Source organism: Triticum aestivum, chromosome 5A (genome assembly GCF_018294505.1).
Source record: "Triticum aestivum cultivar Chinese Spring chromosome 5A, IWGSC CS RefSeq v2.1, whole genome shotgun sequence".
In the NCBI taxonomy this organism is placed as follows: domain Eukaryota; kingdom Viridiplantae; phylum Streptophyta; class Magnoliopsida; order Poales; family Poaceae; genus Triticum; species Triticum aestivum.
In genome coordinates, this window is record NC_057806.1 from 99,269,138 (window position 1) to 99,282,495 (window position 13,358).

At 49.4% G+C, this 13,358-nt stretch overlaps 2 protein-coding genes across 2 annotated transcripts; one reads left to right on the top strand and one right to left on the bottom strand.

Annotated features, from left to right (window-relative positions):
* Positions 1 to 2,544: 2,544 nt before the first annotated feature.
* Positions 2,545 to 3,873, top strand: LOC123102478 (uncharacterized). The gene has a single exon (XM_044523851.1). The coding sequence runs from the start codon at positions 2,839 to 2,841 to the stop codon at positions 3,589 to 3,591; it is 753 nt and encodes a 250-aa protein (XP_044379786.1). The 5' UTR covers positions 2,545 to 2,838; the 3' UTR covers positions 3,592 to 3,873.
* Positions 3,874 to 4,862: 989 nt separating this feature from the next.
* On the bottom strand, positions 4,863 to 6,517 carry LOC123102479 (mitochondrial import inner membrane translocase subunit Tim9). Its single transcript, XM_044523853.1, has 2 exons — positions 6,329 to 6,517; positions 4,863 to 5,261 (listed from the first exon to the last, which is right to left on the bottom strand). The coding sequence occupies exons 1-2, from the start codon at positions 6,421 to 6,423 to the stop codon at positions 5,075 to 5,077; spliced, it is 282 nt and encodes a 93-aa protein (XP_044379788.1). The 5' UTR covers positions 6,424 to 6,517; the 3' UTR covers positions 4,863 to 5,074.
* Between the last annotated feature and the right edge of the window lie 6,841 nt (positions 6,518 to 13,358).

A 13,358-nucleotide genomic window follows, 5' to 3' on the forward strand; every position in this document is an offset into this window, starting at 1 on the left:
GAATTCCGGCGGCCTGGCCGTTGAAACGCCCGAAAAGGTGAAGAAGAAGGCGGCCAAGGGTCCAAGGAAGCCGCGGTCAGAATGCACGCCAGAGGATCTCGCCAAGATGGACGCGGAATCGACGAAGAGGAGGAACCGGAGGGCGACCGTCAAGGGCAAGACCGCCGCGACCAAGTTCGCCTCCGAGCGCGATGTGGTGGAGGCCGCGCGGTGCAAGGCCGAGGTCGACGAGAAGGAAGCCATCGTCAACAAAGCGCACGCCCTCCTCATGCTTGGCCTTTGCCGTCCGGCGGATTTCTTTGGTGCGTCCATCGGCCCAGCGAGCATAGGCTCGTCGGTCGCCAGGCCTCAGCATTGCCCGTCGTCGACCACGCCTATGTCGCCCGGCTTTCCCCCGCCAAGGACGACGGCCAAACCCGTTTTCGGGGTCGCCGGACGTTGGCGTGATCACGCCGTCCACCCCGCGCCCCTCGGCTGTCATCGACCTCAACGTCACGCCGGGGTCCAGCAGCGGCGGCCGGCCGAAAGCAAGCACAACCACCATTTACGGGAACCATGTCGTCGCCCCGTGTCCTGTTCGACAGAATGCCAACACCAACGCCAACGGTCGACGACCCCTTATCCAGTTCATGGAGGATGTGATCTACGAGGGTGGGCATGGCGGTGCCTATGATCCCGATGAGACCCAAAGTCAGGATGGTCGTGCCCAGTATGTTGTCGATGAAGAGGCCCAAGACCATGCTGACTACGACCATGGTGGCTCGTGGCATGACGACGATGACATTTATTGTGAAGGTGATGGTGGAAGAAGAAGGCATTGATATTGATATTGGGGGCAAGTCATTGTTCATCGACGAGCTCACCCAAAGAGCGAAAGCACAAAAGAGGAAGAAGAGCATTCGCACGGGTTCATATCCACAAGATGAGGACAAGTTGATTTGCCAATGTTGGATGAAGATTAGCCAAGATCCGAGGACCGACGCGCAACAAAAAGGCCTTGTTTTTTGGACGAGAGTCCATAAAACATTCCATGAAAGAAAGATGTTTGAGCCCTACCAAATTACAAGCAACCGTGGCATCACCTCAATTCAAAAGAGGTGGTTGTTCATCCAACAAGAGTGCAACAAGTATTGTGCCGCACTTGAGAGCGTTGAAGCATGGCCCGTGAGTGGTCTCGGCACTGGAGGCATGGTATGCTCTCCTCATCCTAGTTCTTTCGTTGCTACGGCCATGAGACTTCGGCCTTATATATGTTTGCATGTTCAATTGTTGTTGATCATGTGGTGTAGGCATTTCAATCTTTGGAAGCATTCAAGGTCCGACACAATGACAAGCCATTCACTCTTACGCATTGTTGGACGATTATCAACAATTACCCTAAGTTCAAGGATCAATACCGTGAACTTCAAAGGAAGAGAGGCAAGAATACGGCCGCGTTGACCGGAGGTGGAGATGGTGAGGCGTTGAAGAGGCCGAGGGGCAAGACCAACTCCAAGATGGACGACATACGTGATGCGTCATCCATGGCCTTGCATGAGACTTTGCATGGCAATGATGTCTCAAAAAGATGTGAGGCTGGCATGGGTGCTGGCCGCTGGCCCGCTGGCTGTGTGCCGACGAGAAACACATTCATTTTGGAGGCTAGTTGTTTTGTCGGCGAACAAAACTATTCATTTTAAAGGCTGGTTGTGTTGCCGGCGAGGATGTGTAGGCCGCTGGCTCTGTTGCTGGCGTGAACTAGGGCCGCTGGCCTAAACTAATGCGTGGTATTTCGAAAATTGGTGTTTGAAAATGGAGGCGGACAGGATGAGACCAAAGGATGCGTCCGCACGTTGGGCGTACGGCCACCGCATTTCAGGACAGACCCGGACACGACCCCATTGCCCTACCAAAACGAACAAAATCCGAACAAAATGAACGTGCGTTTAGAGTGGTGCGCTAGAGTTGGCCTTGCATGTATCTAGCCATCATGGGTGCGCACATGACAACTGCTACCCTGCGCGATCGAGCAGCAGCACATGGGAAGACGCACATGAAACCGCACTGATTAATCGCAATGTAATGCAACCACGGGCATCTCATGTAGTACTGCGAATCTGCATATCCCCCCCAGATCTGGGTGCTAGCGGTGACATGCAGGGGCTGAAGCTTCGTGAAATGCATGGCGTGGCCTGATCGTACGAATCCACGCGCGTAGTTGCGTAGGGAAGAAGATAGGCCACTGGAAAATCTGGACGTTGCAGACGCAAAATAGTATAGAAAACTTGAGATTATGTGTTAGTACTTGATTAGTTGGTTAGAGAAACGAGTAAAAATGCATTTGAGAGGAACTAAATGTCGAAATTCAGTACCAAGCTCCACTCAACAACTACAACAAAATCAGTCGCAGGCACTGGCACGGAAGCACGGAGATCTATGTGCCTGGTGCGTACTGCGGAGGAAGCAAGTTCCGAACTTCAGAATTCATGTTCTGTGGTGACTTGAGATTGTAAGAAAGAAGATGTTTATATTCGTCAGAGAAGAAAGAAGATGATTGTCGTCGAGACAGAATCTCCGGCGACCCTTTTCTGGGCACACTCAAATGCGATTCCCCCACAAATAGGAAAAGAAAAGTGTAAAGAAGTGTAGCGCACAGCTTACGCAGCGACATGCTCACATCGGATAAAAAAATCGAGGCAATCACAGAGATGAAATAAAAGAAGAAATGGTGCCATGTCCTGTCCTCACTGAGACTCAGACGACCTCCCGTCACTCTCTCCTGCATCCTTGCCTCTTCTCCACACTCATCTCCAAGGCATAAACCTCTCCCTCCCGATTTGGCAATCACCATTGTCAACAATGGCGGAACCCAAGGCGGCCAAGAGCAAGTCGTCGTCCAAGTCCAAGAAACACCACCAGCAGGGGGACGGCGAGGCGTCCAAGAAGGCGACCAAGGCGAAGGCCGAGGCCACGGCCGCTCCGGCGCCGTCGCTCGACGCTCACTTCAAGCCGTGCGCCGACGTGGCGGGCCTCCGCTTCGGCGCGCAGCTCGTCACGCGCGCGCTCACCGTGCGCCGCGCCGGCCCGCTCGAGCTGCCGCACCTGCTCCGAGTCGTCGTCCCCGACGCCGGCGCCGGGCAGAGCACGAAGGGCAAAGGGGCGCAGCCGCTGTCGTTCGCGCCGACGACGACCGCGTACATCCCGACCAACTTCGCTATCCTGGCGCACCACGCGTGGCACACGCTCACGCTCGGGCTCGGCACCAAGAACTCCAAGGCCGCCGTCTTCGTCTTCGAGTCGGCCGCCATGAAGGCCGCCGCCGACGCCGCCTGGCCGCAGGTCCTGCCGCTCGGGGACGTCGGGAAGCGCCTCCTCCGCGCCGCCCCGGGCGCGCCGGAGATGGCCCGCTTCAAGTTCCGCAAGGGCTGCGTCACCTTCTACGTCTACGCCGTCCGGACCGCCCGCGCGCGCGGGTTCGCGCGCGCCGATGAGCTCAGGGCAGTCATCGAGGCCGTCGCCAAGCTCAAGGACTTCTTGGACCACACTGCCATGCTCGCGCTCCCGGGTCAGAGGAGCATTGACGCCGCCGCTCCGGTCGGCATCGTGCATTGATGCAAAACTTACATTTGCTTTTGTGTATGTATAGAGATCGCTTCTTCTTTCTTTTCCATTTGTTCTGGCGTGTGATTAATTTCTGGATGTGACATCTAAAAAAGCTGAATTTGAGCACTTGTTTTGTGGATTGAGATGCTGAGGAATTCCTAAAATCTCTAGTTGATTAGTCCACCGGCGATTGGCCTCTGGAGATGTAACTGTAATTCACTCTTAGGCATATATATATTCCAGGTTGGAAAATGGGAAGCTGATCTTAGCTCTCTCATCCTTCTGAGACAATACCTTGATTCTTCATGCTGGCTTGAAGTATACAGTACAAATTTGTCAAGAGTTCAGTTCTTGAATGTGACCCCAAGTTTTTATGCAAATTTGATCAGAATTGCCGAGCTGCTTTCTGCAATATTATAAGTGAATCTTCAACAGTGTTAAGTCTTGAGGAATGCTTCAGTTGGGGAGCATCCATACTGAGATGAAGTGCTGAGCTGAACTCCATCATTGCCTCAAGTTGAGCTGTACTTTACAGCCATGAGATTCTACTTCCAGGTCACAGGTCTCCAGAACGAAAGCCATATGATATTCCTCCTTCCTGTGTGGCCATATTCCTCCTTCCACAGTTCCACTGCCACTGAATGATTGCTTCTATTTTATTTGTGTGATGCCGCTACGTAATAGCCACAAATGCTCTGGAAACATAGCTCTTAATTTGCAGAGTATCATTTTCTTCCTCATTAGCAAGAGCCAATTCACAAGTGCAGAGAAAGGCTCAAGAAGCAAGCTCAAAAGGACAAGGGGATGCATAGAACAACTCACAATCTTGGTTCTGACACAATGATAATTGCATTAGAGCAAGCAAACAAATAAGCTTCCTTCACCATCGACATGCCACCATAACCCACATGGATGTAAAACAATTCACACCCACCTGGAGCACACAGCTGGTAGTGGGCAGAAGGTGACCAACCTGCTCACCCAAACTGCCAATGACCAAGCTCCAAAACCAGGCAATGTGATCATGCCCAGACCATGGGAAACCTCCAGGCATGGAGCTGTTGATGGCATGATGTGTTTATGTGCATCGTCCAATATCCTTTGCTCTCGAACAAAAGTAGATGCCTCGACAAAGGGCAAGGCAAAAGGGGCCTTTACAGATCTTGAACTATGATGTTTCAGCATTACACAGCAATACCAGTAACAAGTCTACTAAAGAAGTTGAGATCCATGAATTTGACCAAAATAAAATTCAGAAATACCAACTCTACTAGACGAGATATCAAAGGAAGGATATATTTCGATCTATTAAGTAGCACAATGTGGCCCTTAACAGGAGGAAGGATTCGATACAGTAGTTCAAGTAATTTTATTTATAACATGATAAGCAGCAGTGGGTTCATCAAGCACTGAAAACTTTCAAGGATTACAAACTGATCCTGATCAGATGGGGAATGTTAGAAACTTGAAGGGGCTGGAACACATCATTAGATTAGTCAGGTGTGGCAACGCCTTGGTTAAGCTCAGCAAATCGCATGCCAACCCTCATGGAGTGCTTCAGGAACTTCTCGGCGCAGCGGCGGACACACGACTCCTCTTGCTTGTCCAGCGTCTTCCTCCGGAATGTGTCAACACAGTCCTTGAAGCACGTCTCCACCAGCGCATTGTACATCCGTAGACTGAAACAACAAAGCAAATTTGTAAGCATTGTTCAGTTGCAGATGTTACAATGTAAAAACTATCAAAGAGTTGGTTGAAATTTTTGAAAGAGAATAAGGAGTATTAAGTTGTGGTAGGGGTGACAGATTCATGAATGACCAATCTGTCCACTCCGACTATATACACAAGGACTAAGGATTATTCTAGTGGGCAATACTATTTTCAAACCATCGAACATCTTTATTTCACCATAAATGTTAATTACGTTACCTGTGGCAACATAGACAGAATCACCTAGACGTTCTATAACAGAATCAAAATCCTTTATCAACTCCAGCATAAACTGATGGAACAATTCAGAGAGTAACCTTAAACAGCAATGTAGTGAACTTCTGCAAGAACTAACAAAACTAATCCAGATAACATATGTTCTTGCACTTCTGGTGCCAGAATCTACACCAAAATCAAAGACTACTGCAGCTGAATGGCTATCTGAATAGCTAAAAAAACTAAACTACACAATCAAAGGGCTATTTATTTTTCTTGCGGGTAATCAACAAGCTATTTAACGCAAGGATGCACGCTTCATCAAGAATAGGCACGAACCAACTCAGCTAGGTGAGATAATCCGACCACAATAGCCACTCAACCCAAGTGAAGATAGCAGATAACGAACTGCAATCCATTCAAATTAATCCCAGGTTTCAACTATCTAAGCAAAACAACAGGCAGCTCAAATTTAAACCTATCTCGCGCGATTTGGAACTTGAAGGGGCTGCAAACTCGCAAAAATCCTGTGGATACCTTGAAACTAAGCGCGCTAGTTCTATCGAGCTCGCACTCAATCTCCTACAGATCATATCTGAAAGAAATCATTGCCCAAGTGCCACAGATACACATCTTCGATAACTTATTCCTCCGCCATGAAAAACGCCTAGATAGTCAGAGGAACACACATGAGTCCCGACCTAATCAATGATTTTCAGGTAGCGCAAGATACAAGCTGCGACCGAAGGCTATCGAAATCAGATGACGGACGAGACAGGGATCGAGAGGCCGTATTATCAGAGGAACGTGTGGCGTGTACCTGTCACGCATCTGCAGCTGTTCGATCATGGCGGACATGCGCATCTTGTCCTCATCGGGGAGGTTGTCGAGGTCGCCGAGCATGCTCTTGTCCATGGTTGCCGCCGCCGCACGAAGGGGGAAACTCTAGGGTTCTCGGAGAGGGGAGAGGGGAGACGGCGAGATCTAAAACCTCGAGGGACTCGTTTTTCCTTTCTTTTATTAGATCAGATATACCAGGCCCAGGCGTTGTGCTGGGCTCGTCGTCCATATTGGGCCAGGCCCTTTGGGTTTCACCTGTAACAATTCCCTTCTTTCAGATTCAGCCCGAAACATGGCTAAAGCAAGATTTTTAGTCCGGCTATCTTATACTCAGAAAAAATTGGACAAAGACAGCTAGGGTTTGAGAGAGGAGCGGCCGCTGAAAGATTTACACGGTCCCTCTCTTTCTGTTGTCATCTTTTTTTTTTAGAAAATGCCATCATGGCGGTTTATATTGCATGTGAGAATAAAGATACATCGCCTGATAAAACGTTTACTAGAAACCTTGGAGGCTCCGACTTCCAGACAATTGTTCGAGAAGTCTCCGAGTTCCTAGACAATACATCCGCCGCCATATTGGCCTCCCTAGGACAGTGATGAAAACATATCGAAATAAAATTGCGAGCTAAAAAAGAGCATTCTTCATAGATTGCCGCCGCTGGGCCGAGGGAATTGCCGCTATTCTGCATGATCTCAATTACCTCCATACAATCCGCCTCCACATAGATTTTGTTGCAGCCCATATCATTAGCCAGAAGAAGCCCATCCCTAAGACCCCGAGCTTCTGCTGTCCCGACATCTTCCACGAGCGGAATATCAACACAAGATGCAGCCAAAAAAAAGCCTGTGTCATCACGTAAAATTGCACACGTACTCCCAGTACCTCTGTCTTGATCAAACGTAGCATCAACATTGAGTTTAACTAGACCATCCGGCGGCTTGTTCCATCCATGTCTCCTGATTCTCATATTTTTGGATTGTGCTCGTGTGAAGTTTTTTGCCAAAGCTAAAATTGCTTGTGCTGATCTCATTGGCTCAAAAAGGAGCTCACCATGAGTGAACTGGCGATGCTCCCACTGAGGGAGTCCTAGATTAAGGGGTCCTCGGGCGTCCAGGCTATGTAACATGGGCCAGACTAATGGGCCGCGGAGATACAAGATAGAAGGCTTCCTCCCGTATCCGGATGGGACTCTCCTTGGCGTGGAAGGCAAGCTTGGCGTACAGATATGAAGATTCCTTTCTCTGTAAACCGACTCTATACAACCCTACCCCCTCCGGTGTCTATATAAACCGGAGGGCTTAGTCTGTAGGGACAATAATCATCATCATACAGGCTAGGCAATTAGGGTTTAGCCATTACGATCTCGAGGTAGATCAACTCTTGCAACCCCTATACTCATCAAAGTTAATCAAGCAGAAAGTAGGGTATTACTTCCATAAAGAGGGCCCGAACCTGGGTAAACATTGTGTCCCTTGCCTCCTGTTACCCTTGATCCTTAGACGCACAGTTCGGGACCCCCTACCCGAGATCTGCCGGTTTTGATACTGACATTGGTGCTTTCATTGAGAGTTCCATTGTGCCATCGTCGAAAGGCTCGATGGCTCCATCGATCATCTACAACAACGCTGCCGGGAAGGAGATCTTTCTCCCCGGCCAGATCTTCGTATTCAGCGTCTTCGCACTGCGCGCCAACTCGGTTGGCCACCTGGAGCAGATTGACAGCTACGCCCCTGGTCACCAGATCAGTTTTGGAAATTTGAACTATGTTGCTGATATCCGAGGAGACTTGATCTTCCAAGGGTTCGCGACATCGACCACTACTTTGGCCTTAGATCCAGAACGCGTCACCAGGTCCGAAAGCGGGAGTTTAGAGCCCGCTGGACTCTCTGCAGCTATAGAGCTCAACACCAGAGAGCCGGAGAGTATAGCGCTACAGGCGGTCATCACAAAGCCGAGCTCTTCTCCGGACACTAGTTCCGAACCCTCAAAGTTCGCGTCATGCGAGTCCGGCCAAGGAACTACCGTCCCCATCCAAACCTCGCTCTTAAACGAGGCCCTGGACTTAATGTGATCCTTCGCTATCATAGAGGAACCGCTTCCGAATTGTGCCCAGCCCGGACTGGAGGCTGAAAATAGGGAATTTTACTTCCCACCCACCACCCACTTTATAGCCACTGTCGAGGATCTAACCGACATGCTTGACTACGCCTCCGAAGACATCGATGATACCGGAGAGGAACATGCCCAAAACCCGCCGGTCACCGGACGCTGGACAGCCACTTCCTCGTATGACGTATACATGGTGGATACGCCTAAAGACGACAATGGCGATGATGAGAAAAACCCAGTCGAGGGCGAACCTCCTGAGATACCGCCGAAGAGTCGACATCAGCGGCACCGCTCTAAATCGCGCCGCAGAAAGGACAGCAATACCGGCACCGGATACAATTATACTCCGGAGAGCGCTGAAGATCAAGAAGACCCATCGAACCAACATCCGAACAGGATGATCGGGAGGACGGGCAATTTGACCCTGACGTGCAGGCAAGGAAAGAAGACTCGGAGGACAGTAACTATCTACCACTCTCCGAGGATGATGTGAGCCTCGGCGACGATGATTTTATCGTGCCAGAGGAACCCCTCGAACAAGAGCGCTTTAAGCTCCGGCTAATAGCCACTGCAAGAAGTCTAAAGAAGCAGCAGCAGCAGCTTCAAGCTGAGCAAGATCTGCTCAACGAAAGATGGACTAATGTCGTGGCAGCCGAAGAATACGGCCTCGAGCGCCCAACAAAGAGTTACCCGAAGCGTAAGTTGCTACCCCAATTCGACGATGAGGCACTAGAGCCCATACCACCCGCACGTAACGCGGTTGACGGACCTGAGCGACCACCACGCAGCTGGGACAGCGAGACCACTCAAGCCGAACACCAGCCCACACCGCCTCACCACAGGGGCAAAGAAACAATGGCCCCAGGATACACCTATGACCTACGGCAGGACCTGGACAGTAGAGCCGGCCTGACCAGATCAATCTACAGATCTAGGGGGCGTGCTCCAATGCGCGAGGACGACCATCATACTTGGCATAATAGACACAACCTCACATGAGCCGAATGCCGCATACGGCCTCCGTCCGAACTACGCTGCGATGTCGCTCGGTATAGAGGCGCCGCACACCCCCTATGCTTCACCGATGAGGTAATGGAGCACTAGTTCCCAAAAGGGTTTAAACCCGTAAACATTGAATCATACGACGGCACGATAGATCCCGTAGTATGGATTGAAGACTTTCTTCTCCACATTCACATGGCTCGCGGTGACGATCTACACGCCATCAAATATCTTCATGTAACACCCACGATGCGGCTATATCTCCCACGTGTCGGAGCACGACTTAGAGGCATAACCGCATAGTAGGCATGTCGCAAGAGGGGTAATCTTTACACATCCCATGTACTGAATAAGAAAGAGATAAAGAGTTGGTTTACAATCGCCACTTCACACAATACATAAATATGGCATTACATCATCCAGATACAATCAAGGTCCAACTACGGAACCAAAATAAAGAAAGACCACCCCTAATGCTAGATCCCCGATCGCCCCAACTGGGCTCCACTACTGATCGACTGGAAACGAAACAACACAACGAACACAAACTTCATCGAGCTCCTCCTTAAGCTCGGTTGCATCATCTGCACTGGTATCAACGGCACCTGCAACTAGTTTTGGAAGTAATCTGTGAGTCACGGGGACTCATCAATCTCACATCGTCGCGATCAAGACTATTTAAGCTTATGGGTAGGAAAAGGTAGTGAGGTGGAGCTGCAGCAAGCACTAGCATATATGGTGGCTAACTTACGCAAATGAGAGCGAGAAGAGAAGCAAAGCACGGTCATGAACTAGAAGTGATCCTGAAACTACTTATGTTCAAACATAACTCCAAAACCATGTTCACTTCCCGGACTCCGCCAGAAAGAGACCATCACGGCTACACACGCGGTTGATGCGTTTTAATTAAGTTAAGTTTCAAGTTTTCTACAACCGGATAATAAAAAATTCCCATCTGCCCATAACCGTGGGCACGACTTTTGAAAGTTCAAAACCCTGCAGGGGTGTCCCAACTTAGCCCATCACAAGCTCTCATGATCAATGAAGGATATTCCTTCTCCCAGGAAGACCCGACCAGACTCAGAATCCTGGTTACAAGACATCTCGACAATGGTAAAACAAGACCAGCAAGACCGCCCGATGCGCCGACATCCTGATAGGAGTTGCACATATCTTGTTCTCGGGGCAACACCGAATGAGCAATCCGTACAACTAAAACCAGCCCTCAAGTTTCCCCGAGGTGGCGCTGCAAGGGGCTCTAGTTCGGACCAACACTTAGACAAGCACTGGCCCGGGGGGTTAAAATAAAGATGACCCTTGAGTCTGCAGAACCCAAGGGAAGGTGATAGGTTGTTAGTGCAAAATGTAAAACCAAGGTTGGGCCTTGCTGGAGGATTTTTATTCAAAGCGAACTGTCAAGGGGTTCCCATAACACCCAACCACGTAAGGAATGCAAAATCAAGGAACATAACACCGGTATGACGGAAACTAGGGCGGCAAGAGTGGAACAAAACACCAGGCATAAGGCCGAGCCTTCCACCCTTTACCAAGTATATAGGTGCATTAAAGTAAACAAGATATAATAATGATATCCCAACAATAAACATGTTCCAACAAGGAACAAACTCCTTCTCCACTTGCAACTAGCAACGCTATAAGAGGGGCTGAGCAAAGCGGTAACATAGCCAAACAATGGTTTGCTAGGACAAGGTGGGTTAGAGGCTTGACATGGCAATATGGGAGGCATGATAAAGCAAGTGGTAGGTGTCACGGCATAGCAATAGAGCGAGCAACTAGCAAGCAAAGATATAAGTGATTTTGAGGGTATGGTCATCTTGCCTGCAAAGTTCTCCGAGTTGACGTAAGCTTGATCCTCGTAAGCATACTCAACGGGTTCCTCGATCACGTACTCATCTCCCGGCTCTACCCAAAGCAAGAACACAAGCAAAGGAAACCACAATCAACCACGGCGCAATGCGCAAGCAACATGATGCAAAACATGACATGATATGCGGGATGTAATATGCAATGCATATGCATGCTCTGGAAGGAAAAGATTGAATCAGGCCTCAACTTGGCAAACCAAGTGCGTCGCTGGAAAGATAAGTTGATTTCAGTCGAAATCAATATAAAGATAACCGGAATCGGATGCACGGTTTGCAAATGGCAAGCAAAACAAGAATGGCACGATTCTGCGATTAATAGCACGATGCCATCTAAAATGCAACAAGAAAATAATCTACTGCACTCTAACATAACAACAAAGTACATGGAAGTGATCTAATCAAGATGCTTGACAAAAGATGAACACTGAGCTACGGCTAAATCACACAAGAGCGGGTTTAAACAAGCATGACAAAAGTGCAAAAGATATCAGCATCACAGACTTGGTGAAAATACTAACATGTCGGGAATTAACATCAGGAAGCAGAGTTTAGAGCAATATAACAACATGCTACAGGAACATAACATAGTAATACAGTGCATGGCACGAATCTACTCAAAGCATATAACAAAAGTCCCTTACTAACCATAAGCCAAAAAGGATCAGAAGATATGATGGCACCCGTATAAACATAGCAAGTTTCGTTAACAGATTCAGACTTAGCAGAAAACTGGACATGGCATAAACATAATTATGAAGGCATGTTCATGAAGCTAACAAAAGCAAGAACAAACTCATAGCATGCATGGATCAACAACAACCACCTTGGCAAAATTGATTAACACGTAAACAATGTGCCAGGAACATTTTATAGCAAAAGTAGAGCAAGGTTGAGTCATGCTACGGCACTCCATAAATGCAAACAGGGGCATGGCTGGATAGAGCATAACCATATGTCAAAATCATCCTTACTGAACATACTCAAAAGAAGCATGGATCTCACTGTAGCAACATGGACACATGGCATAAAAATAACATCAGGGAAATGACTTAGTGAAATTTTTAAGTCCCTGAAATCAGCAATATCACGAGAGCTACTTTGCATGCTTGTGCTAGTCACCACATTGATCACAAAAATACATGGCATACACCCCTGTAAAGATGGCATGGCATAGCGCAAAACACATGTAGATCTCATGCCCATATGCAGCACACAATAAACATGGCAAAAAAATGACAAATGCTCATAAACTGATAAGAATCAGGAACTAACATTTATAGCACTCTTGCATCATACATTTGGGCATCAAGATGGGCTCAAACAAGCACAATGCAATGGAACAAAATGAAGAGCACATCATGATGAACATTTTGATATATCATGCAAGCAAAACAAATCTACGGATGAGGAGTTATGGTATGATGAACAAAGGCATATGACATAATAATTTCTGGGACTTAGTCGTTTCAGCACTGAGCGTCGAATAGTAAAAAAATGCACGGAGAGAGAGATAAGGGCACCGGCGGTGGCTCACCCAAATTGGCTCGGCCCAGGAAGGAGGAGGAGGTAGGCGGGCCTTGGAGGCGCTACGGCCCACGAGGCCGGCGGAAGGCCCAGCCGTCCTTCTCCTGATCCTGAACGGGAGCGGAGAGGCAGGGGCGGCGGCGGTCGATGGCGGCGCCGGCGAGGGCGCAGGACGGCGGGGATCCGATCTCCGGCGACAGGGCGAGGGCATGCGAAGGTCGGGGCCGCGCGGAAGGCACCGGAAATAGACAGATCCGGGTGTGGGGACCCCGGATCCGGCCACGGCTCGGGCGGAGGAGCTCCGAAGCCGGCAGGGCTGGCGAGCTCGAGGACATGGTGGGGCGGCGCACCTGCGGGCAGAGAGCGAAGGTGAGGGGAGAGGAGGAAGAGAAGGAGGGAGAGGGGCGGCGGATCTGGCCTGGGGCTCGGTCACCGGCGAAACTCCAGTGGCTGGAGCGGCGACAAGAGGCGTCGAGGTCAGGCGATGC